The following is a 24,703-nucleotide window of genomic DNA, read 5'->3' as shown; positions in this document are numbered from 1 at the left end:
TTTGGGGAATTTTCTTGTTTTGAAATAAAACAGGGCTCCCTGGTGTGTCCTGGGGCTGGGGGCGGATGGGGACAGGGGGCTGGTGGAGCAGCTACTCACGTAGTTGATGACCTTGAGCTGCAGCGAGGCGGCATCCAGGTCATACAGCTCACCTGTGTGAGGATCACAGTGCTGTGAGGGGCTGAGCATGGCTTCACTCTGCCCACACACCCCACCCTTCCCAGTGTCCCCCCTCGTACCACAGAGCTGTAGGATCTTGCAGTCCAGGTCACTGTAGCTGCTGTCTGGTGCCTTCTCAGGCTTGGCCAGAGAGGTCTGGGAGGAGCTGGTGGAGAGGCTGACCTGGGGCCAGGGCTGCAGCTTCTGCAGGGCTTGCAGGCGCCGGACTGCCACCAGGGCCTGCAAGGTTGGGCAGAGGGGACAAGGAGCAGCAGGGCTGGGGAAAAGGCTGGCAGGTCCCCAGGTGGCAGGTCCACAGTTGAGAAGGAGTCACTCACGTGTCTCTCTAGCGCACGCAGGTTCTGCTCGTCTGAGTCACTCAGCTGGCCACAGTGTACCTGGAGCAGGAGTGGTGTCAGGACCCTGATGGCCAGGCCCTGTCCCCAGAGCCCTGCCCATGTCCCTGCACTCACCAGGATGACACAAACCACAGCCCCACTGTTCTTGTCCACCAGCGGGATGATGAGCACTGCAAGCAAGAGAGGGTTGGTCCCAGGTGGGCCCCAGGGACAGCCCGGAGCTGTGGAACTCAGCTCTTGGGGTGCATGACCCCATTACATCCTGATGTGTCGTGACCCACCCAGCTAGCCAGACAGTCAGCCAGCCATCTCTCCATCTTCCCACCCATCCATGATCCATCTGCCCCCCTCTCTGCTTCCTTGTCCCTGAGAACACCCCTCAGTCCCAGTGCCCACCTGTCCCACATGCCTCCATCCTGTTTCTACCCACCTGTCTATGCATCCATCACTCACCCACACACTGCTGTCTCAGCCACTGCCTCTGACCACCCATGGACCATCCATCCATCCATCCATCCATCCATCCATCCATCCATCCATCCATCCATCCATCCATCCATCCATCCACTCACACCTCAATCCCCCTCCCTGTCCCACCACCCAGCCCTACACCCACACCCCCATACATGGGTGGTCCACCAAGAGCACCCTTCCCACAGCTCCCACCTTGTGTGCCAGGGGCCAGGGGTGCTGCCAGGGGTCCCAGCTGCCGGCCAGGGAGCTCGGCAGGGAGCAGCCCCCCACATTCCAGCCGCTTCTGCTTCTGCACAGCATCTCTGTGGGGGCAGGGATACTTTGAGCACCCCTTGGGAAGGTCAGCCCCCAGGAAAGGGCAACTCCCTGGGCAGAGACATGCATGGGATAGGGACAGGCTCAAGGATTGTGCAACACATGTGCATATGTGCAGCTGCACTGCTGCACACATGTGCACGGCTCATACATGCATATTCCCCACACTGCCCCTGTCCCTCTGTGTCCCCCAGACTTCCAGCTGGGACTCTGAGCTAAACCCTCCCCCCGCTTTCACTGCATGAGTGGGGATGAGGGGGCAGTGCTGCCTGGCTGGGGTCCCTGACCTGTCCCTGCAGGCATGCACAGCCCCTGGACACAAATATGTGTGCTCCTGCACACACACAGCCCCTGTGCCAACACGTGTGTCCCTGCACATACACATAGCCCCTGTGCATGTGTGCACGTCCAGGATGAAGAAGAGGATGGGAAGGGACAGCGGATAGCCACAAGTATGGAGATGGAAAGACGATGGAGATGGGGACAGGGATGGAAACCCTCCTGCCTTCCATACAGACACCTATTCATGCAGTCCAGCTGGGCCACCCCTGTGTGCCCATCCATGCCCCGGGCTGGGCAGGTGGCTGAGCTCACCTGAGCTTCCCGTTGGACGGCAGCTCGTGGGGGGGGTCGTCGCAGAGCAGCCGTGAGTCCCCATCCAGCAAGTAGATGTAGACATGCTCCTGGGGGACAGGGGCAGCACACACGTGTGTGCATACACATGAGCACAGCCACATGTGTGCACAAACACGTGTGCACAGCTGCAGTGGCACATGCACACATTCACAAACCCAGCCCTGCCCACGCACAGAGCCCTGCTCAGGTGCGCACAGGTAACTGTGCACCATTCACACCACCCATTGCTGGGGGGCCCCATGGAATGTCAGTGGAACAATGCCCACCAGCATCGGGGTCACCAGGATCAGGGCCAACAGCACCCCCAGGGTCACCAGCACCCTGAACCCACCATGAGCACCAAGGCCACCAGCAGCACCTTAGTGGTGACACGTAGCCCATATAGGGGGAGAACTCTGCACTAGAGACACCACCCCAGGCTGAGCCCCAGCATCAACCAGCAGATAATCCACTCTCTGCTCCCTCCAGGGCTTCCCCCAACCCAGGGAGTCTCAGCACTCCCATAATCCCCACCCACCCGAGGAGGATGCTCTGCTCCACATTCCTCCCAGCCCCCAGGGGATGCAGATGCATCCCCCACCTACCACGGCAGGCAGCAGGGTGACAAGGGCATGGCGGAGGGCATCGCGCAGGGAGGTGGCATCAAGCGCAGCCCCCAGGCTCAGCAGAGCATCCTGCAGAGACAAGAGCAGAGCAGGGGCTCACTGGGGGTTGATTCCATGGAGATGGGCACTGCAGCACCCACCCTCTCTGACCCCTGCCATGGCACAGGTCCTTCTGCTCCCAGACCCCTTGCAGTGGTCTCCAGTCTGCCTGGTGCCTTTTTTGGAGCCAAACCCTCCTGTGTTAGTCAATGTCCATCATGTAGGGAGGTGGGAGGTCCCCAAAAAGGGAGAGGAGGCTTTGGCACTGAGCCACACTGCCTTCAGTGCTAGCCATGCCATAAAGCACCAGTGAGAAGAGAAATGGGGCAAGGAGATGGATTAAAGCTCATCTGGGGATTACAACCCCATGGAAGGCAGAGGTGTTAGGATGGACACATGGAAAAGCTGGGGGGCACAGGGGGCTCTGTGGTGCGACCCTCCCAGCTCTGCTCCTGCCTCCAGCCTTGTCTGGGAGACTGGGATAAGGATGATGTTATGATGGAAACAGTAGGTGCTTGGAATTAGACTCTGGATAATGGCGTTTGGGATTTGCTCTTCCTCTGGTCCCAGCTTTGCCAGGTGGCTCCAAGCTCCATTCCCGATAACCAGACCTGGGGACTGTCATGCCCCCAGTGACCCCATCCAGGACAGCAGCCCCTTGCAGGGCCATGCCACACACCCACCCTGGGAGCATCCTTGGCCACGGGGCCAGATCCACGTGGCACTGGGAGTGTGGCTGGTGGTGAAGGTGCTTCCAGCTGAAGACATGGGCACTGGATGTTATTCCAACAGGGCCGCATCTCCAGTCACTTACTCACACTGGAGACACATGCACTGTAGAATACAGCCAGGCCTCAGCCAGGTGGCTGTCCTGCTGTCCCTCTGTCCCACTGTCCCTCTGTCCCCTGCTGTCCCTCTGTCCCTCTGTCCCTCTGTCCCAGATCCTCCACAGTGGCCCCCTGGGGTGGGAGAAGATGAGGCAGAGCCTGAGTGGGTCCCTTGGGTCTGCTTGGGGCATCAAATGCCAGTGGCATTCTTGGTGTGGGGATAGACAGGTGGCAGCTGGACATGGGTGGTGGCTTTATTAGGGCTGGGAATACAGGTCCATCCCTGAAACAGTGAGGGGAAAGATGCAGGAGCTAAAAGAAGATATTCCCAAGACAAAGAGACAGCAGCAGATGCTGGCAGGAGGGTTTGCAGCCTAGCAAAAAGGTAGAGAGAGTGAGGGTGGGCTAGGAAGGACATCACACTCATTCCACTTATCCCACTCATCCTGCTAAAGTGCTTCTCCCACTCATCCTGCTCATTTCACCCAGCCTATTCACTATATTGATCCAGTTCATCCAACTCATCGCATTTGATGGCTCATCCCACTCAACTGCTTGTCCCACTTGTCCTGCCCATCCCACTCATCCCACTCAATGGCTTGTTCCTTTCATCCAGCTCAACCCACTCATCCTACTCAATGGCTCATCCCATTCAATGGCTCATCCCACTCCTTCCACTTGCCCCACTCATCCTGCATATCCCACTTGTTCATCCCATTAATTCCATTTGTCCCACTCATCCCACTCCCAGTCCACATCCTCCAGCCCAGAGCAGAGGTTTACCCCAACATCCTCCCCCTCTGCAGCCCAGAAGGTGCTGCAGACCCACTCTGGGGGCTCTGCCAGGACAGAGCCTGGGCCCTGAGCCAGTACAGCCAGAGCCACTACCAGAGCCACATCCCAGTTATTGCCATAAACAGCCTTTCCCTTTCCTGAGGAGCCCCCTGTGTCCTACTCCCAGCAATCCCCACCCTCCAGGCACTACTCCAGTTTGGGTGGGGGCTCCTTCAGATCCAGCACTACCCCACAACTGTCAGGGTATTTGAATGAGGCTGCATTGGCACACACATCCCCAGCCCGAGGGGAGAGACAAAACCATCAGCCAGCCCATGCCTGTCACCAGGAATGTCACTAGGACCCACAGAGCCCTGTACCTGCACCCAGTGGGGACCAGAGCACTCCCAGGGAGATCTCCCAGCACCTGCTCTGCATCCCATCTGCACAGAGGGCAGAGCGATGGTAACACTTCCCAAGTGGGCACAGGGGGTTAATTAACATCACTAAAACAGGAGAAAGCATGGAGGGATTGCAACTCCTAGCTGCTGGAGCGGAGTCCAACACCCTCATCCCAACTGCTGCACACCCAGCTACTCTGGAGGGAAATGCTGTCTGGAAATGGGCATGGAGAGAGGGCTTTGGGAACAGATCCAAGGACAGGGTATGGGAAGGGGACACAGCATGGCATCACTGACAGCCCCAGGAGCTGAGGATGCTGCTCCTGCAGAGCAGGTGAACAGCACCCTGTCCCTGTCCTGTCCCCATGGTGCGCACACATGGCCCTGTGAAGCCCCCACCCAGGGACTGTTGTCACCTTTCCTCTGGCCTGAGAGGACAAGGATATTGATGTCACCTTGCCAGACCCCTTGAGCTCACAGGGTGACCCACGGGACCTCAGTGCTGGCAGAAATTTTGCTAGCTCTCCTTGGCCAGCATCCCGTGGTGGGTGCAGCACCAGAGCCATGTCTGCCTCAGTATTCCCACTGGAGCCAATGGAAGATTAATGACACCATTCATCTCCTTGGAGTAAGGATTTGTCTCTGCTCCAGCATGGAACCCCCCACTCTAGAAAAGCCAAATCCCGCCACAGGCCAGACTCCTGCTCTCTCCCTCATGGAAAATGGCCCTTTTTCTCCCCTGCTGTTTTTGCCCCTCTTTTTCCCTTTGGATAGCTGCAGAAGCATCTTGTCCCCATGCATCCTGTCCTCCTCGAAAACAGGCTCCCGAGCCCCCATCCCAGGCTTCCATAGATCCTGCTGGGATTTAAAACCAGCTTTTTTTTATCAGAGGGAATTCACCAGGAGTGAAAACATTACTTTTTGCAAGAGGATCAGCAACATCTGTCCCCTGACAACCCCACCCCCAACCCCACCAGCTGTGGAAGCTTGGTTTGTCCTCCCTGGCACCCCCAGCTTCTCTGGATGTTTATGACATAGAGAAATCCCATCCTGGCCAGCTTTCTCTCTAGAAAGGTTCATTTCACACCTGCCATGAGGAGGGTGGGGGCCTGGAGGAGGAGGACACTGATGTCACAGGGTCTCAGGTCCCTGAGCTTGCACCCCTTCTCCTGGCCTTGCTCCTGGGAGATGAATGGAGGCCCCCCAAGGGTGAGGAGGAAGCCCCCGGCAGCAGGCAGAGGCTGGATCCAGTGCAGTGAGGCACCCACTGGGATGTTCAGCCCCCCTGAGGGTACCTGCACCTTGGGGTCTCTCTCTGAGGAGGGACACACCTGAGCACTCGGTGAGTAGAGTTTGCATGAAGCAGAGCTCAGAACTGGGACCTGCCACCCACTGGATTCCTCTTTCACCATGGGAAAACAGACCCGGAGAGCCAGGCAGCAATTCCAGGTGCCTGTGAGCATCCTGCTCCCAGAGGAGTGCTGAGCAGGGCTGCAGCACCCCCACCCTGCCTTGCCAGGGGGTGCTGGGCTGGGGAGGCCCCAGATGGATCCTGCCATCGCTGCCAGAGCACCCATGGGTGCTGATTCTATAGGGGGATGCTGGCAGCAGCCCAGGCTTCAGTGGCAGACTCCTGCCACAACCCTCCCCAAAGAACCTCGAGGAAATGAATCATCTCCCTGCCGAGCTTCCAGCCCAGCTTTGCTGTAAGAATTCCAAGTAAATGATCTGCCAGAGGTGACTGCTTGAGCTTGAGGCATCCATGGCTCAGTGAGCCCTCAGAGCTCACTCAGCTCCTGCCCTCCAATGGGACCTTATCCATCTGTGAGCACAAGGAAAATGAGCCCAGTTAATTTTGGCAGTGGATTAGTCTATTAGCCCCTGCCTGAGCAATGACCTTTGGGATGGAGCTGGACATCGCTCTGTCTGGACAACTTCACCCCCAATTGTGGGCCCCAAATCAAATTAGAGCTTCCAAGATGCTGAGTGGGCAGCACATCCCAGTACCCACATCCCATCCAGATGCTTCTCAATGGATTTTACAGGTTCAGGTTGCAAAGGGATTGGGATGCTTGGGAGTGCAGAACACAGCAAGGAGGGGTCTGGGGCACAGCAAAGGACCCCCCTGCTGCCTGTCTCACCAGCCCCAGTGTCTCTCACAGAGGGTTTGCAGATTTCAAGGACAGAGGAGCTGCTCCCCAGGGAATTCCCTTCCCAGGAGAGCCCTGGATGAGGAGGGTGGCCATGTGGTCACCTCTTGCAAGGCTGAGAGCCAGTGTTGGGGGCTTAGGGCTCCTTCCCACTGTGGTCTCTTCAGATAGGATGCATTTTTAGCCACCAGCCTCTGGATCTTGTTACATTTGGCAGGTAAAAAGCAAAATCCCGTTTGGATTCCTGGGAGGCAGCCTACCTCCGCCTGCAGAGCCCCTCACCACTCCCTGTGTCCCACCCACAGGGAGCCTGGATACCTGTCCCTGTCCAAGGGCTCCCTATCCACCACAGCCCTGCAGGCAGAGACACCCACCCTCTCTCTGCCTTTTCCCAGCCCTTTCCCCTTTCCAGGGAAAGTTATGGGGAAACATTTTCCCCTCCTGCCTCCCCTTCAAGGAGGAAGATGCTGCTCCAGGATCCCCTTTTGTCCCCACCCATCACACCCCGAGTTGTTTCCAAGTGCATGGGGACAGATGTCCCTGCCTTTGTCACCTCTCCAATGCACGGCTGCAGAGTGACAGCACCACGGGGAGCAGCTGATCCCCCTGGGCCTCCAAGCTGAGCCACAGCTGCCAGCAAACACCCAGCCCGCGCCCGCGCCGCCCTGCCCAAGCATTTGCCGAGCAATCTGGCGGCATTAAAAATATCCCAAAATATCCCTGAGCCATGATTCATTCTCCTCTCCCACCTCCAGCAACGCTGAGCCGCCCCAGCTCCCTCCAGCCCTGGGGGGCTGCTCTCCCCTGGCTGCTCTGGCCATGGTGGTTAAATATAGCCCAGCTCTGTGGCAACGCCGGGCTAACAACCAGGGGGCAGGGCCAGGCAGGAGAGCACAGCTCTGACACTGGGCATGGGTGGGGAAACTGAGCTAAGGAGCAGGGAAGCAGCTCCTGAAGGCAGCAGGTCACCAGCTGTGCTGTGGGCAGAGCGACACTGCTCAAACCCTGTCACCCTGTCCCTGTTCCCCGCACTGCTCCTTCCCCCAGGCCCAAAGCCACGATTTCCCAGGGAATCCTCCCCACAGAGCTGGGGAAACAGAGGCAGCAGCCCTGATAACCTTCAGCTCTGCAACAGGCTGTTACATTGCTAACACCCTGTCACCCTGTCTCTGTCACCCCCCACACTGCTCCAGGCTCCTTTCCTCTGCCCCACAGTCCCAATTCCCCAGGAAATCCTCTCTGTAGGGGTGAGAAAACAGTGGTATCCCTAGTGCACCAAAGCAGCACCCTTGATAACCCTCCAGCAGTGTCCCTGGAGCAAGGTCCAGGGCAGCAGAGGATGGAGGGATGGATGGAAGGTAGAGCTGGCAGCTCTGCCCAACTCCAGTTGGGAAGCCATCCATCCATTTCCTCCCAGCACCGCTCTTAGTCCCAAATTACATTGCTTTAATCTAATCAGGCAGCAACAACCTGCAACACGGTAGCTCCTTAATTACCTCATCTTTTCCAGGGGGATAATGAGGGCAAACAGGAAGGAAACACTTCTGGGATATCTCTTGTCTCCTCATGGTCATTTGCCTGTTGCAATGTATGGATGGGAAGCAAGGGCTGAGGTGCAGGACCCTGTCATGGAGCTACCCTGGCACCCAGTGATCCAGGCTGAGGCTTCCAAGGGCTGGAGGACATAAATCTGTGCAATCAGCCATCCCAAAAAACCACACAAGTAGCCCTGCATGCCTGTGCCTACCTCTATTTCCCTTTCTGTGGAGGTTTCCTACCTCAGTTTCCCCACCTGCAAAGGGTGATGGCCATGCAAGACCTGCTTAGATTGGCACTAGAGTTTGGTTCAGGTAGAATGAGCTGTGCTGAGCCCAGTGTCTCCCTGGAGCTCAGTGCATCCCTTACCCCATCCTCCTCCTCCTCACCCATACATCAGCCTGACTGGAGCCTGGCATGCTCACACCGCACAGGACATTTGCACAGACCATTTGCACATGGAGTTTCTACAGCCTGGAACCAGACAGATGCCATTCCCTGAGGACCCCATACATTCTGAGTGGGATGTTTGCTGAACCAAGCAAATTTCCTAACCTCTGGCAGCTCACAAGCCCTTGGGGTGCTGCTAGTCTGTCCCCCCACATCCTGGCCTGGCCTCCCGGGGCCAAGACAACTGGGCTGGAGTCAAGGTTGCTTCCTGTTGATGTCCCTTTGTCGGGCGGGACAAATCGGGACAGCAGCCACACTCCTCAAGGATTTCCGTCCCCAGAACATCGTGGCCTTCTTGGAACAGCAGGCTCGGCCACCAGCCTAATGATCTGTCACTAGTTTGTCACTAATTAGTTCACTATTCTAAGAAAGAAGGTGGTGAGGGCTGGGGGTCTCACTGTCACTTGTCTCTAAGCCACGTCAGAGAGGGGGAAAGGGAGCCCCCCCAGCCCCATGTCACTTGTCCCTAACTCATGTCAGGGAGGGGCACATGGACCCTCCTGCAGCAGCTGCAGGGAAGCTGCTCCATGGTTAGGAGAATCCCTGCTATGCAGGTGCCTTCACCCCAAAGGACAGAGACATCCTGGCACCAAGCTTGGGGTGCTGGCAGTGCTGGGAGAGAGGTGGCATGATGGGCATTCCTGGGACATGGCATGGCTGGAAAAACTTCCCTGGCACACAGTCCCCTTCCCATCCATGCTGGCTGGGTTTCCAGGACTTTCCTAGATGTTTTCTGATGGATTAGCCATGCAGGGGTCTCTGTGCCTGGCTCTGCTTGGGGCCATCATGGCAAAGCTCTGGGGATGCAGCCAGAAAGGGTTCAGGGGACCTGTAAGTCCCTTGGGGGGATAGGAATCAGTGGGGTGGGAAGGGGGATGCAGCATTCCCACATCCATCCGTGCAGCCCCTCCTGGCATGGCTGGTGCTAATGGGATCTGCACAGTGATTAGGGACCTCATTTATCAGACTCTGATGGGATCTGGGAAAATTGAATTCCTGGCCATCTGCAGCTGGGGAGGAATTCGATTTGGGCAGTGCTCCGGAGCAGGGTGTGGGGGGCTGGGGGCTGCCAGAGCTGCCCCCCCAGGGGATTCCACTCTGTCTGTACAGGGACTGCTCTTATTTTCTATGCCTGAGAGGGTTTGATGGTGGGATGCAGCTCTTAATTGCTGTGAAGGGGGTCTAGGAATCGGGGTGGTCTCACTGCTCAGATGGGGAAATTGAGGCACGGCCAGGAGAAGACCAAAGCCCATTACATAGCAGAAAGGATCACAGGGCTGGTGTTTAATGGGTCAGCACCCAGCCAGGGGTCTGGCCTCCAGCCACCCTTATGTGTGGGGGGTTCCAAAGCTGTGGCCAGAGCATCCAAAGGTGCCAGACACACTGCATCTGCCAGAGCCAGGCCAGGAGCAGTGCTCTCTCCTGCACCAAGAGGAGGGAGATTCCCAGGCATTTTCCACCCCATGGCTCTCTCGGGCAGGTCTCCACCATCCTCTCCCCCACATCCATGGAGTGGCCAGGGTGAGTATGCAGCAGGATTCAGCTGCAAAGGTGCCAGGCCAGTCCCCAAATCCATGGACTCAGCTCCCAGAGGAGCACCCTCCAGAGCCAGGCTTGCAGGGGATCCCAGCCTACCACCTCCCTGCCAAATGTCACAGCTTGACTCCAAAAAGCCAAGGTCAGCCCACGGGGCCTATCCCATTCAGGGGGAAGATGCCACCATGTCATCCTGCAACAGGAGCATTCTGTCCCAGCTCTCACTGCCCAGGATGCAGCAGGACTAATCCCCTCCAACTCCTTCTGCTTGAGGTGCAGCAGGAGCATCCCCATCCCAGCTCCCCTGCCCGGGATCCAGCAGGGCACTCCCACTCCAGACCTCCCTTCCCAGGTGATGTCACGAGGCATGAGAGCACTGCAACCCATATCTCAAACCCCACTGCCCCTCAAAAACCAGCAGCAGGGCACTGCAGTGCCAGCACAGGCTGACTCCACACTGCAAGCCTTGATCACTCCTTGATCTCTGATCTGTGGGGATCCCAGGCCTGGCTGGGAAATGCCAAGTTGCACCCAGCCATGCCAGTTTGGTGATCCAGCTCTACCCCTGACCCTGCTGAGCGTGGGAGGAAGCCAGCCCTGCTGCATGTCATGGAAAGAAGCCGCCACGGCCCTTTCCTCCCCTTTATTGCCCTGCTGATGTGTTTGTGTCTGCCAGAGGAAACGCAAGGACAAACGCCCGCGTACGCATGTCCCCTCACTGGCCTCAGCAGGCCCTGGGCCCACTGAATGTGGCTGGCCCCACACGGGGGGAAACTGAGGCAGGGGGAGCCCCGTGGTGCTGGCTGAGCCCCCCAGCCCCTGGCAGGTCAGTAAAGGTGCCTGACTGTCCCCCTCAGCCCCTCCTGCTTCTCCAGGCTGTGAACATGTATCAATTACCGTTTGATTCATGATCCAGTCTGCAAGTAATTGCATTGCAGCTCGTGGCAGGGAGAGAGAGGAGGAACAGACATTCTCAGCCTCACCCCACTGCAGGGTGTTGGAGGGGAATAATGCCCCAAGCCCTATATACCCCCCTATATGCCCCCCCAAGCTCAGGAATGGGAGTTCCAGATGCAGTCAGTACCCAGGACACCAATGGGGACAGGGGTCCTGTGGTATTTTGTGGGGGATGAGCTGTTCCTCATCCACCCTGGGCTGGGATGTGATGGAGAAGGGGCAGGATCCATCCCCACCACTCACTCCTCATACATCCTGGGTCACACCCCATTGCCACTGTGGCCTCACACACTGGGGCTGCATCTCTGCCTCACCATGTGATCCACTCCTCCTCCTCCTCCTCCTCGTTGCCACACTAGCACTGGGTTAAAACCAGCCTGCCCCCCCCCCCCCCATATGGGTGCATTTTGTCCCCCCCAGGCTGGGAGTTGTGGCTCCCTGACTCCCCCATCCCCAGATCCCCCTGGGGGGCTGTGTCCGGGGTTCAGAGCCTGCCCAGCTGCCAGCACCCTCCTGGGTCCGGCCCGGTTGGGTTCTGGAGGGCCGGGACCGACAGGGATCACAGGGACCCCCGTGTCACTGCGCTGGGCGGTGAGCAGTGTCACACCCCACCGTCGTGCTGAGCGACACTTCAGATGTCCGCAAGCCGCCACCTTCCCATCCGGAGGGGGAGGGGGGGCTCATTTCCCCCCGGCCCGGGGCACACTGGCCCTGATCAGCTTCTTTCTCTCCGTCAGCAGCTTTCGGCAATTTCCCAGAGAGCGTTTCCTTCCCTTCGTTTCCCAGCTTGAATCTCCAGGTCCTCGCTCCTGTCTTGGACCTGCAGCCCCCTGGAGCCCCCCAAGCAGCTCTACCCCCAGGAGGACCAAGGCCACGGTTCCCAAACCCAAAACCATCAGCACACAGGGCAGGGATCCATCCAGGTGAACAGAGGGGAAGAACCCCCCTCAAGTCACCCCCTCCCCAAATTTTGGCGTGCTCGAAGGCACAGGAGCAGGCAGGAGGGACCAAGTGTTTTCCCACCCACATATTGGGATGCAGCCTCCATCTCTACAAAATGTGCCGCTGGTGTAAGGAGGGTGGGGGGCTCAGGGCTGGGTCCTGCTGGGGGTGCTGAAGGGGCTCCGTCCTTCCCAGCACACCCACCCCGAGGTCTGGCGGCAGGATGGAATTCGCAGCCGAGCTCTTGAGGCTCCCACTGCCAGGGGGACAAGGGGACACAGGGAAGGGGGGACTCCAACCCCCCAGGAAACCGAGACCCCCAGGCACTCCCAAGCACATCGCACCCCAAACGCCCCAGGACAGGACGGACCCCCAGCCCGAGGCCACAGCTCCCCCGGGACCCCCAGGGTATCCCTTTCCCCAGGGTCGCTCACAGTGTCCTGGAGAGTCCCCATGGCGCGGCCCGGCTCCTGGCGCGGCTGCCGGAGGGCGTGAGGGTCCCCCCGGGACCGAGCCGTCCCCCCTTCCCTGCCAGTCCAGCCCATTTCCTCCCGGGATCCCGCCGGGATCCGCACCCCCCAGCCCGCTGCCTCCTCCCTGCGTGTCCTCGAACCTCGGATGCGGTCGGGGCTGGGGGGGAAGGGACGACGACACAAAACGGCACCGTCACCCCCGCCTCGGGAGCCCCATGTGTGCCTCAGTTTCCCTGTCAAGCTCTCCCCGTGGGGTTCAGAGCCCCCCACCGAAAAGGGGGAGACAAGCGGGTGCAGAGGCGCTCGGGAAAGCCCCCTGCGCCCTTGGGAAGGGATGGGGAGTCCGAGCACGGCGAATCGGGAGCCCCGACTCCCAACCCCGCCCCACAGCATGAACACGGGGATCCCCCCCGCCTCCGGGACCCAGCGGGAAGGGAGGCCGTGGGAATGGGGGTCCCGGGTGGGAGAGGAGGTGAGTTGCGTGTCGTGCTTTGGGAGGGGAGAAGGGCTGAGGGTCCCCGGTGGGAGGAGAGGGCTTGGGGTGGGGGTCCCAGTAACGGGGCAGGTGAATCGGGTGTCCCAGGTGTCGGGGGACGTGGGTGGGGGTCCCGGGTAGGAGCGGAGGGGAGTCTGAGTGCCCGGATGGGACGGGGCGGGGGGAGTGGGGGGGGGGGGGTTGAGGGTCCCAGGTGGAACGGGTGATAGCTGGGATTGGGGTCCCGAATGGGAGGGGGTGCGGCTGGGGATGGAAATCCAGGTTGAGAAGAGGAGGGTCCCGAGAGGGAAGGAGGTGCGGGGACCCCTCGGGGTGGAGGTCCCGACGTCCCTACCTGTAGCGCCTCGGGGCCGGGAGCGGCGTCCCCCGCCCGCAGGAACCCGCGGCTGAAAAAGCGAAGGAGCGCGATGAGGAGCCGCGGCACCATCCCGGCACCATCCCGGCACCATCCCGGTCCCGCGCACCCCCGCACCGCCCGCGGGCTGCGGGCACGCCCCCGCCGCGACACGCCCCGTCACGATACGTCCGATCGCGACACGCCCCGCACCTGCTCTGCGGGGCAGCGGCTCCGCGGGGCTCCGGGAAGCGAGGATGGGTGGGGACCGTGGGGTGGCCAGGGGATCGGACATCGCTCTCCAACCGGGGGTGGGGGTTCCCGGGATGGGGCGGGGGTCGGGAGGGTGGTCCCGATGTGGGAATTGGGTCGGGATGTCACTCCCCGGTATTGGGAGGGGGTCAGGAGTGGGAGTCCCGGTGTGGGGTGGTGAGGTGAAGGGGGTCAGGAGTGGGGCAGGGGAGCCCGTGTGGGGAGAGGATGAGGGCATCGCTCCCCAGTTCGGGTAGCTCCGCTCTGGAGCGCGGGGCTGGCAGTGCTTTCTTTGCGGGGCAGGTGCCGGGGGTGCCGTCACGGGTCTGGTATCTGGGAGGGCAACAACCTCCCTCCGTTAAACCCTCCCCTCCTGGGGGTCGGGCCAGAAGTTTCCCCCTTGCCCCTTCTCCCTTCTGGGGCACGTTTCACCTCCCAATAAAGAGACCCCTACCCCCTTAAAGGCTACGCCTCACGTTTGGGTTGGGATGGTCTTCCCCTCATCCTCCCTGACGGAGGGGCTGAAATCTCATCCCATCCCTCGCCCTGGGGTAACTCTGAAGCAGGGCTCAGTAGAGAAAGTCTTCCCTGCCCCCCATCCTATAGGATACTGCAGGGGTGTATATCCAGCGCCCCTCTCTTGGATAGGGAGGGACCCTCATCTTGGGGACCCCTTATAGGGTCTGTTCGCCCCCACCCTCCTATATTAATCCCCGCACTGCCTTCAGTGAGGAGTGACACCTCCTCCCGGCCCCACGGCCCCCCGGCCCGAGATAGTACAAGGATTTCGGGATGCTGCCCCTACCCCAATGGCCCCAGGGAATCTGCACGGAGGGTGGACGTGCTCAAGCCGTCACACGACGGCCACATGCCACACGGTGAGAGGGATATCGGCAGTGCGACAACCTCCATCCCTCCCCCTCCTCCTCCTCCTCCTCCTCCTCCTCCTTCTCTGGGCAGAAGAGAAGGTTCTGGTCTGGGGGAGGATGGGCCTCTTCCCAGATCCTGGGACTCCCGTCCCCCCAGGCACTCCCATGTCCCTGCACCCCTGTATCCTTGCCCCTCCATGTTCCTGTGTCCCTGCAGTCCTGTGTCCCCCTCCCTACCCAGGCACTCCTGTGTTCCTGCACCTCTGTGTCGCTGTCCCCAGGGTGCTCTTCAGGGACAGGGTGCTCTGAAGCTTGCCTGGGGGTTTGCAAAGGACTCCTCGCATGGTCTCTCAACCCTCGCTAGGACAAGTCGTGATAAGGAAATGCCACCTCGAGGCAGGGGCCAAGCAGGGTAGGGTTAGGGACACCCTGCATGCTGCACCCTCCATCTCGCTCCCTGTTCCCAGACCCCCGGGACGCCGGGCCGGGGAGCCGGGTGGAGGCTCAGGGTGGGCCGTGGAGCCCGGAGGAGGCTCAGGATGGGCCGGGGAGCCGAGCCTGGGGGGGCTCAGGGTGGGCCGTGGAGCCCGGGGGAGGCTCAGGATGGGCCGGGGAGCCCGGAGGAGGCTCAGGATGGGCCGTGGAGCCCGGAGGAGGCTCAGGATGGGCCGTGGAGCCCGGGGGAGGCTCAGGGTGGGCCGGGGAGCCCGGGGGAGGCTCAGGGTGGGCTGGGGAGCCCGGGGGAGGCTCAGGGTGGGCCGGGGAGCCCGGGGGAGGCTCAGGGTGGGCTGGGGAGCCCGGGGGAGGCTCAGGGTGGCCCGTGGAGCCGCGGGGCCATCTAGCGGCCAGAGCCACCAGGAGCTCCCGGCCGATCCCCGACCCTGCCGCAGCAGCCCCGGCCGCCCGCTGGTCCTGCCCTGCGGGTGACACAGGGCCAGGGCGTCCCTCGCCGGGAGTGGCACAGGATCATGGATACCCCTCAGAGCAGCGTCTCACAGCGCCCATCTTTCCGGCTAGGACACCACCAGAGCCGCCAGGTCCCCAAGATCAGGGTGTGGAATCCCCCTGCTCTGGGGTGACCCTGCTGCAGGTGTGACCAAGTGTCACCCCAGCCTGGACAGGTCCTGCTGGCACGGATGTGGGTCCAGGAATCCATGAATAAAGGAGGTGGGAATAGCAGGTTCCCTGTGGGGCCAACAGTGGGAACACCCCAAGGAGCTGGGTGCTGGCAGGATCCATGTCCTGCCACCTGGCACAACCCTGTCACCAGAGCCACCCACAGCAGCTCGCAGCCAGCACAGCTGCCCAGGGAACACAGAGGCATTGCTGGGCACAAGGACACAGCACGGAGCTGTCCCTCGGGCTCGCCCACAGGTGCCTGGGACACAGGAGCTGCAGGGACACAGGGGGTGGGACACAGGGGTGCAGGGACAAAGGGGAGCAGGGACATCGGGGGAGGGGCTGGGGGACAAGTGGTGGGACACAGGGCACAAAGGCCTGGGGACAGAGAGGGAGACACAGGTACAGGGACACAGGGAAATGGGACACAGGGACATGGCAGTGGAGGGACACAGGGGCATCTGGGAACAGGGGAATAGGACATGGGTGCAGGGATGCAAGGGTGCAGGGACTTGTGCTCCAGCACCACCGTTTCATTCATACATCATTGCTCATCTCCCAGTCAGTCCCAGGGTAATTATGAGCTGATCCCTGGCTTTTCTGTGTGCCCCAGGAATGGCATTCCTTGGATGGGAACATCACAGCAGTCAGATGGACACACACAGCCTCAGAACCCAGCCCTGGAGCTGCTGGGGAATATCTGTAGGTGCTGAGGAGAGGCAGCAGTGTGGGCTTCCCAGCTGGGCTTCCCACATTTCCATCCATCCTGCAGTTTTCCCTTGTTCCTGGACTGAAGTGGATCCATCAAGTACTGTGCCTCCTGTCTCTTCCTAGGAACTGGGGAGTAGCCACGCCGCATCCCATCTGGAGGGCGTCTGATGGCATCAGTGGGAATAAAGTTCATGCAGGCAAGTAAATATTAACCTTTTTTATTCCATGGTAATGGAATATTCCACACCAAAGACACTCACATAAACCCCACTCTAGCTTTTCTCTGGGAGGTGCTGGCAGCAAATGGTACCAAACTCCCAAAGTTGAAGATTTTGGGGGGTTAAGGCACCAAGATGAGCCTTCACACCCTGTGTAACCCTGAGATCCCATTTCTCCCCATCTGTGAATCATCTGTGGGCACACTGGGAGTGTGGGATATCCTGGGAGCACTGGGATGGGAGAGCAGGGCAGGAGGGCAGCATGGCTGGCTGTTCCCAGCTGGGCCAGGACTGCTGTGAGCCATGTAGGATCAGCAGTGCTCCACTAAACTGTGGCACCAGTACAGACCCAGGGCTGGATGCTGGATCTGGGGAGGCACAGCACTGTGCTGCCCTCTGGAGCATCCCTGTCCTCTGGGGAAGGAGGGGACACAGTGGCCATGGGGAGTGCAGGTGGCACATAGGGCTGGGGTCCTGCCCTTTGAACAGAGATGACTGAGACTCAGCTGAGCCTGGGGGACACGGCCACGAACAGAGCTGCTGGATCTGTGAATGAATTGGGGTGTTATTGTCTGGAGCTGCTGGCACAAGGTACACTGGCAGCTCTAAACCCCACCAGAAATCAATCCATCTGCTCTTCCTCTCTGCACTAATCCCCACAATGGCACCCAATCGATATCCTATTTACTGCTCTGTGGTTTCCCCATGGATACATCCCACTCAGAGCCCAGGATGCAGCTGCAGTGCCCGAGTGGGGCAGGGAATATGGCAGGGCAGGGAATGCTGTGGGACAGGGAATGCTGTGGCATCCCTTACCCGAGCAATGGGCACAGGCTGGGGGTGCTAGAAGGTTCCATGGCATCAGGTGAGTTCACTGCATGGACCTGCTGGGAGCAGCAGGAGAGTTGGGAATGTGTGGACACAAGGAAGAGCTGAATGACCTCAGGCTGGGCAGGGAGGGGGTGTCCTGGCATCAGCTCCCCAGTGGGGATGGCCCCCAGAGGTGCCAGCTGCAGAGACCTGGTTGCATCAGCTCTGGGGCTTGGGCTGTCATTGGATTCAAAGCAGGATAAGAAAGGGATGAGGAAGGGATGAGGAAGTCCTGAGCCTTTCAACGTCTTTATAAATTACTTGGACGCAGGACTGGAAGTTCAGACTAAGCAAGTTCACAGACAATAAAAAACTGGGAGGGGCTGCTGACAAATTGGAGATTGGACAATTGCCGAGTGTGTGAAGTTCAACAAGGATTCTGGATCTGGGATGGGGCAACCCTGGTGTACACACAGACTGGGAAATGATTTGCTGGAAAGCAGTGTCGTGGAAAGGGACCTTTCCATGACAACAGCAAGTTGGACATGAGTCACCTTGTCACACCCGTGTCCCGGGCAGCACCAGGCCCAGCATCACCAGTGGAGCAAGGGAGGGAATTGTCCTGCTCTGCTCTGCACTGGGAGCTCTCACTCACCTCGAGTGCTGGGGGCAGTTTTGGGCATCACAAAGTAACAAAGACATTAAAGCCACTAGAGAGAGTCTAAAGAAACACCGTGAGGGTGGTGAAGGGCCTTGAGGTGAAGCTGTATGAGGAACAGCTGAGGTCACTTGGGCTGTTCAGCCTGTACAGGAGGAGACTGAGGGGAGACCCCACTGCAGTTACAAATTCCTTGTCAGGGGAACAAGAGGGGCAGGCACTGACCTCTGCTGTCTGGTGACCAGTGACACTCCCAAGGGAATGGTCTGAAGTTGTGTCAGGGGAGGTTTAGGTTGGATATTAGGAAAAGATTCTTCACCCAGAGGGTGACTGGACACTGGAACAGCCTCCCCAGAGCAGTACCAAGCCTGAGAGAGTTCAAGCAGCATTTGGACAGTACTTTTGGGCATGTGATGTGACTCTTGGGGATGGTGCTGTGCAGGGCCAGGAGCTGCATTTGATGCTCCTTATGAGTTCCTTCCAACTGAGCGGATTCTGTGGAGGGGTGACAAAGGGACGAGGAAGGGCCAGGCTGATTAAGTGATACCACTGATGAGTAAGTGATGGAGCCCTTGGAGGGTCTCTGTGGAGACATTTCAGAGCAGGGCTGGGGCTGGGGGCCACCAGTAGCCCCCAGACATGACAGGGCTAATGAAGGGGACAATGGGATGGCAGAGCCCTGCTGGCCCCATGATGGTGGTCAGGTCCCTGTGGGGCTGAGACAGCTCTTGGCTCTGCTCCCACACCTCTCTCCCCATTCTTTGGCTGCTTTCCCAGCTGGCTCAGACAGTCCTCATGGGCCACCAAGCTCTGGGCAGGGTGGCCACCAGCATCTTCAGCCCGGCTGGTGGGATTTCCTCTCCTGAGCTGCACACAGCCTGTCCCATGAGATTGTCCCGTGTGGACAGGGACAGAACACAGCCCCACTGTGCCCTCAGAGGGGTGAGGGAGAGGGGGTATCCATAGGGACAGCCTATGGATAGGGATTAGCACATGCCATGGTGAGAGCGTGCACCCAGAGGGACAGCATGTGTCCAAAGGGACAGCGTGTATCCAAAGGGACAGCGTGTATCCATCAGGACACTGTGTATCCATGGGGACAGCATGCATCCACAGGGACAAGTGTGTCCATGGAAACAGCCTGAATCCCGGAGGACAGCACGTGTCCGTGGGTGACAGCCTGGACCCAGAAGCACAGCGTGTGTCCAGAGGGACAACCTGCTTCCAGGGTGACAGCATGCATTCATGGGACCAGCACACGTCCAGAGGCACAGGTGACATCCTGGGGGACACCCTGTGTCTGGAAGGACACGGCACACCTGGGGACAGCACGTGTCTCGAGGGAGAGCAGGTGCCTGAGAGGACAGCACGTTTGCAGAGGGACAGCATGTTTGACAAGGGACAGCACATGTCCATAAGGACAGGGCTTGCCTGGAGGAATAGGATGTGTCTGGTGGGTCACATGGATTTTGGGGAATTATGTGCCAGAATGAGAGTGTGCAGCAGGAGAAGGGACAGCGTGTACTGGGGGTACAGCAGCCCCTGGACATGCAGTGCCACGCCCCTCTTCCAGGGGGCCCAGCAGCAATAAGGAAGATCCCAGCCCAGCCCAAGCATATGGAAGACAGGAATTTACTGCCAGATTAAATAAAAGATGAGGAGATGACATCCACTGGCACTGGCTGTGTCACTCTGAGCTGACCCCACTCCAGCTGCAGGCCACGAGGATTTGGCCACCAGCTCTCACTGGTCCCTGCCACTCTCCTTGGCCCCTTATTTAGGGGTGGGGTTGCTGCCAGGTGACAATGGAGTGTGGTGCTACCATGAGCACCCAGGGATCTGTTCAGAGACAGAGAAGCAGGCCTGGTTCCCACCAGCCTGGAGACCCCAAAGAAATGTGGCACACAAGGAATAGGGTCCCTGTCCCTGTGCTGGTACCTGATTCCACAGGATGACAGTGTCACTAAGAAAGGGATGTTCCAAGCCCTGACTCAGGGATGCTCTAAGCCCTGTTCCAATGGGTGCTCCAAGCCCAAATCCCAGGTGTGCTCTGAGCCCTGATCCCAGGGGTCCTCCATGCCTCAATCCTAAGAATGTTCTGAGCCCTCTTCCTAGGGGTGCTCCAAGCTCTGGGCTCCCCAGGATGGTCTGAGTGGTGATCCTGGGACACTCTGAGCCCTGAGCCCAAGATGCTCTGAGCCTCTCTTCCAGATTCCTCTTCCAGCTTCCTACTGGCATCTTCAGGATTTTCCTCCCCCCTCAGCACAGCTCTCCATGGGCATCCCTTGGCACCTGGATGCTTGTTGCCATTGTCTCACCTGGCACCTGCCTGCTCCAATGCTCCCTCATCATCTCTTCTGCTAGCAAAGCAATCACTCCCCAATTTAACCTGGATTAAAGCAGCATTGCTCACTTGCTCCCTCGCTAGTTCTCTTCCAATTAATTTGTTCCTCGCTTTTATTTCCTAATTAATTCTTCAGGCTCTTTGGCAAGGAAACAACAGTGGTGCCCAGGGTCTCAGGAAGGGATCAGGATTAATTATCCCAGTGGGAATGAGCAGAGGGGAAGAGAAGCGGGGGCTTAGCCCAGGATGGGGACATGGATCTGGGGTGAGCAGTGTTCCCTGGACCACCCATAAGCATCCCATACAAAGGAGGACCATGGGATGAGGGGCCCACAGCTTACATCATTTCCATCTTCCCTTGGGAATGTCACAGGGACAAAATCCTCACAGAAACCAATATGATGCCTCTGGGGGGGGGTCACCCTAGGGGCAGGTTGCAGTGGGGGCCCAAGTCCTGCAAGGGTTAATGCACAGTACAGCACAGGGTGTTGGAGCTAAAAATACTGTGCCTTTCTTGGGATTTGCTCCAATGACTCATTCCTTTCTGTAATTTATTGCTCGTTACATAATCACTTTCATTTTCAGCTGGAGAAAAATGGAATATGTTTTTTCCCCTTTTCTTCTGTTTTTTCAAATGGAAAGGGCATTTTAGCACATAAGCATCAGCCATTTTCCCAGTTCTTCCTGGCATCTTCCTGGCAGAGGGCTGGCATGCTGCCCCCAGCTCCAGCCTTCATCCAAAGACTCCTAAGAGCATGGGGAGCTCTGGGGTCTGCTAAAGAGGGAATGGGGAGTGAGAGCTCTCTGGGTGCAGGGAGGGCAAAACACCCTGGGGGCAGCTCAGTGGGAGGCTCTGGGATGGATGGAGGGGCTGGATCCACCCTTTGTGCCCATTGCCCAGCCAGGGTGAACACCCCTGGCACTGCTGCAAGGGCACTGCTGGGCTCCAGCCGTGTCCCAGCAAACCCAGGGCTGTGTCTCAGCAATCCTGGGGCTGCATCCCAGCAAGTCCAGTTCTGTGTCCCAGCAAACCACTGGGTTTGCTGCATCCCAGAAATCCCAGCGCTCTGTTCCACTGAGCCCAACAGAGTGTTCCAGCAAGCCCAGTGCCATCTCCCAGCAATCCAAGTGTCTGCCAGCACAGCTGTCTCCACCAAAGCAGGGCAGGACACTCCAGTGGGGAAGGGGGGGCTCTGGCTCAGGCCCTGGCTGGGACTGGGATGATCTTCTGGCAGGGAGGTGAGAGCCCCACTCTCTGCCAGCCCCCCTGCCACCTCCACAGGGGGGCCAGGAAGCCTTGTGTTTGGAGCTGCAGCCTTGGAATTAACTGTGCCAAATGTTTTATTTGCGTAGAAACACAATTATGTTAATTAAAGCATATCTGTAATTACAGCACTTAGTGGCCTATAAGTGCACAAGTGACTCTGGTGACTTTAGAGAAGCTGGAAGGCTGGAGGGTGACTTGGTCCCAGCTCCAGAGAGCTCTGTGGGAGGGAAAGCAGCAGTGTCCCCATGGGGTGACAGTGGTGACCCCAGTGCCTGGCCACTCTGCCAGGGATGGTGCAGCGAGATGGGAGGCTCAGTACCCACAGTCACATCCTGACCAAGCCACAGTCCTGCTGCTCTGGGAGAGAAGATAAAAAGAAGAATATGCCTCCAGCACCTCAGGGAAGAGGGAACAAGAGAAAATGGGTCCCTGAGGTAGCCAACAGTGCCTGGGCAAAGGGAGTTTTTCTGTCTCTGCAGGCAGCAGGGGCTAAAGAGTGTGTCTGTGAGGGGGAAATAAAGGGGAAGCAGAGAAAGATGTCAGCTGGAGGAGCAAGCAACCAGCCCATGAAATGGCTGGGATACATCCCACAGTCTCCAGGCAAAGGGAGGGGGGGAGGTGGCATCTGTCCCCACGTCAGTAGAACCCTGGTTGTGGGCAGTGTGTTATGAGGGGATAAGGACCCCAGAGGGAACCTGGTCTGGGGCTATGGAGAGCCTGGAGCAAGGGAAGCAGCAATGGCATGGCGTGGTGCTCCAGGATCCCCACACACCCAGACACCTTTCCTCCATCACCAGAGCAGCCAGCCTCCCAGGCCAGCACCTGCCAATGCAGTTTCCATCTCCTCCAGCCTCCAGCAGTGACAGAAATTCCTGCAATTGCTCAGTCCAGAGCAAAACCATTTCACTGGAGCCGAAGGATCTCAGCCCTGCACATCCCCAGGACAGATCCCAGCACGGGCACACACGGTTCAGCAACACCCTGGCATCTGCAGGCAGGAAAGGCAGGGACGGCTGCTGAGCTGCCATGTTCCATTTGAAGCCTTCAGGAGCCCTGCACAATTCCAGACCTGCACAATAATGGACAGGTGCTGCATGGCAGTGCCAGAGCAGCTGGCAGGAGCTGCGGGAAGGGCAGCGCTGGCACCGAAGCTTTGCCGGGTGGGATTTGTTTGCTGAGCAAACGAGGGGAGGCTGCTGATCCGGCTGCAGAAGGCTGAGCCCTGTTTGCTCGGCAAACACACTGCTCCGGGTGCTCCGCCCTGGAGCATCAGGTCCTATGCAAGCAGCTGCCCCCACTGCCAGGCTGGGAGAGCAGCTCCCGGGGCTGCCTGGAGCCACAGGAATGCAGCTGGCCCTCGTGGTGGGGCTAGAAAGCTTGGCAGCCCTGCAAGGCTGCAAATCCCTGTCCACATTGCACGGCAACCCTGCAAATCCCCGTTGTATGGCGTTCCTGTAAATCCATTCCTGTTGTACAGCATCCCTGAGAATCCCTATCCCCACTCCACGGCATCCCTGCAAACCCCTAGGAGTGCCAGGAGCCACAGGAATGCAGCTGGTCTCAGTGACAGGGCTGGAAAGCCTGGCAGCCCTGCAAGGCTGCAAATCCCTGTCCCTACTGCATGGCAGCCCTGCAAATCTTCATCCCTGTTGCATGGCATCCTTGCAAATCCCACCATCATGGGGACCTCCAAGCAAAGCCACCAGCACCCCAAGGGAGCCAAACTAGGCAGGAGCATAGCCAGGTGAGAGAGAAAACACACAGTTACCCTGAATCCCTGGGGAATTGTCCTTGGATAAATGCAACCCTACAGATGCTGCCAACTCATCTTTCAATTAGTCCATTTGGTTGATAACTAGAGGGGGAAAGAAAGCTGCAGTTGATCGTGGTTCAGCATGTGTTCATCATCTAGCCTTCGCTTTTTTTTTCCTTCCAGCATTGTTTTCCTTTAAAAATACTGGGAATAGAGCAGGAGCCAGGATCTTGCCTGTGCTTTCCATGCCCCATGCTTTCCATGAACAACAGCACCCTAGGAGCAGGGATCGTCTCCCAAGGAACACCACAGATTTCTAACTGGATCCTCCATCTGTGAACATGGCACAAGTGGGAGCCACTCACTCGGCCAAGACTTCTTCTCAAATGATCCAAATATTCCCATGAGCCAGAGTTAGGGAGTGGGGACCATCTGTGGAGGGACAAGAGATGGCACAGCTCAAAGCGACTCATGCCTTGGAAGCTTATCAGGGCAAGAGTGGCTCTGTCTGATACTTTCAACCCATTTGCCAGAGCTGAGTTGAGCTTTTCGCTTCCAAAGCCTCAGCTTTCCCTGAGAGGAGGGAAGGGGGAAACTGGGGGTGGGGATTGGCTGTATGGACTGCCAGTGGTGGGGCTGGTGTGGATACTGGGGGAGAGATGGAACGGGCAGAGAGATTCAGCTCAGCCCTGGGACAGGCATGGAGATGCCATATGGAATATGGAAACAGAATTACTGAGGTTGTAAAAGCTCTCTGAGACCATCAAGTGCAACCATTCCCCCAGCAGTGCCAAGCCTGCCACTAACCCATATCCCCAAATGCCACATCCACAGAACTTTTAAATCCCTCCAGGGATGGGGACCCCATCACTGTTCTGGGCAGCCTGTGCTGCACCCCTGCAGGGAAGGAATTTTCCCTAATATCCAAATTAAATCTCCTCTGGTGCACCCTTCTGGGCTGGTCCCTGGCACAGCCAAGATCCCACTGGTACTGGGACCAGTGCCGGAGCAGTCAGGCTTTTATTCCTCGACCATGCTTTCCATTAATTAATGGCTTTTCTGTGGTTGAACTGCTGGCTCCAGCTCCCCTGCCACACTGTGCCTGGACAGAGCCCTGGCAGGATGACTGGCAGCCAGGTGCCACCTGGAAACGGTCCCCAGCCTCGTCCCCTTCCCTGTGTCACAGTGCCCATGACAGGGCTGCTTCAGGAGCTGGGATCCAACTGAGCTACAGGGTTC

General features: G+C 58.7%; 1 protein-coding gene across 1 annotated transcript in view; it reads right to left on the bottom strand.

Annotated features, from left to right (window-relative positions):
• The window catches only part of PDE2A (phosphodiesterase 2A), a 41,641-nt gene that overhangs the window by 9,681 nt on the left and 7,257 nt on the right, over nucleotides 1-24,703 (bottom strand). Inside the window, exons 2-9 of the mRNA XM_036397418.2 lie at nucleotides 13,464-13,515; nucleotides 2,528-2,617; nucleotides 1,902-1,990; nucleotides 1,185-1,294; nucleotides 633-688; nucleotides 498-557; nucleotides 240-399; nucleotides 100-152 (exon numbers count right to left, since the gene is read on the bottom strand). Coding sequence (XP_036253311.1) covers nucleotides 100-152; nucleotides 240-399; nucleotides 498-557; nucleotides 633-688; nucleotides 1,185-1,294; nucleotides 1,902-1,990; nucleotides 2,528-2,617; nucleotides 13,464-13,515 — 670 coding nt within the window. The remainder of the gene's footprint in view (nucleotides 1-99; nucleotides 153-239; nucleotides 400-497; nucleotides 558-632; nucleotides 689-1,184; nucleotides 1,295-1,901; nucleotides 1,991-2,527; nucleotides 2,618-13,463; nucleotides 13,516-24,703) is intronic.

The sequence above is a fragment of the Molothrus ater genome, chromosome 2 (assembly GCF_012460135.2).
Source record: "Molothrus ater isolate BHLD 08-10-18 breed brown headed cowbird chromosome 2, BPBGC_Mater_1.1, whole genome shotgun sequence".
Lineage (NCBI taxonomy): Eukaryota > Metazoa > Chordata > Aves > Passeriformes > Icteridae > Molothrus > Molothrus ater.
This window is presented reverse-complemented; position numbering and strand designations above follow the sequence as displayed.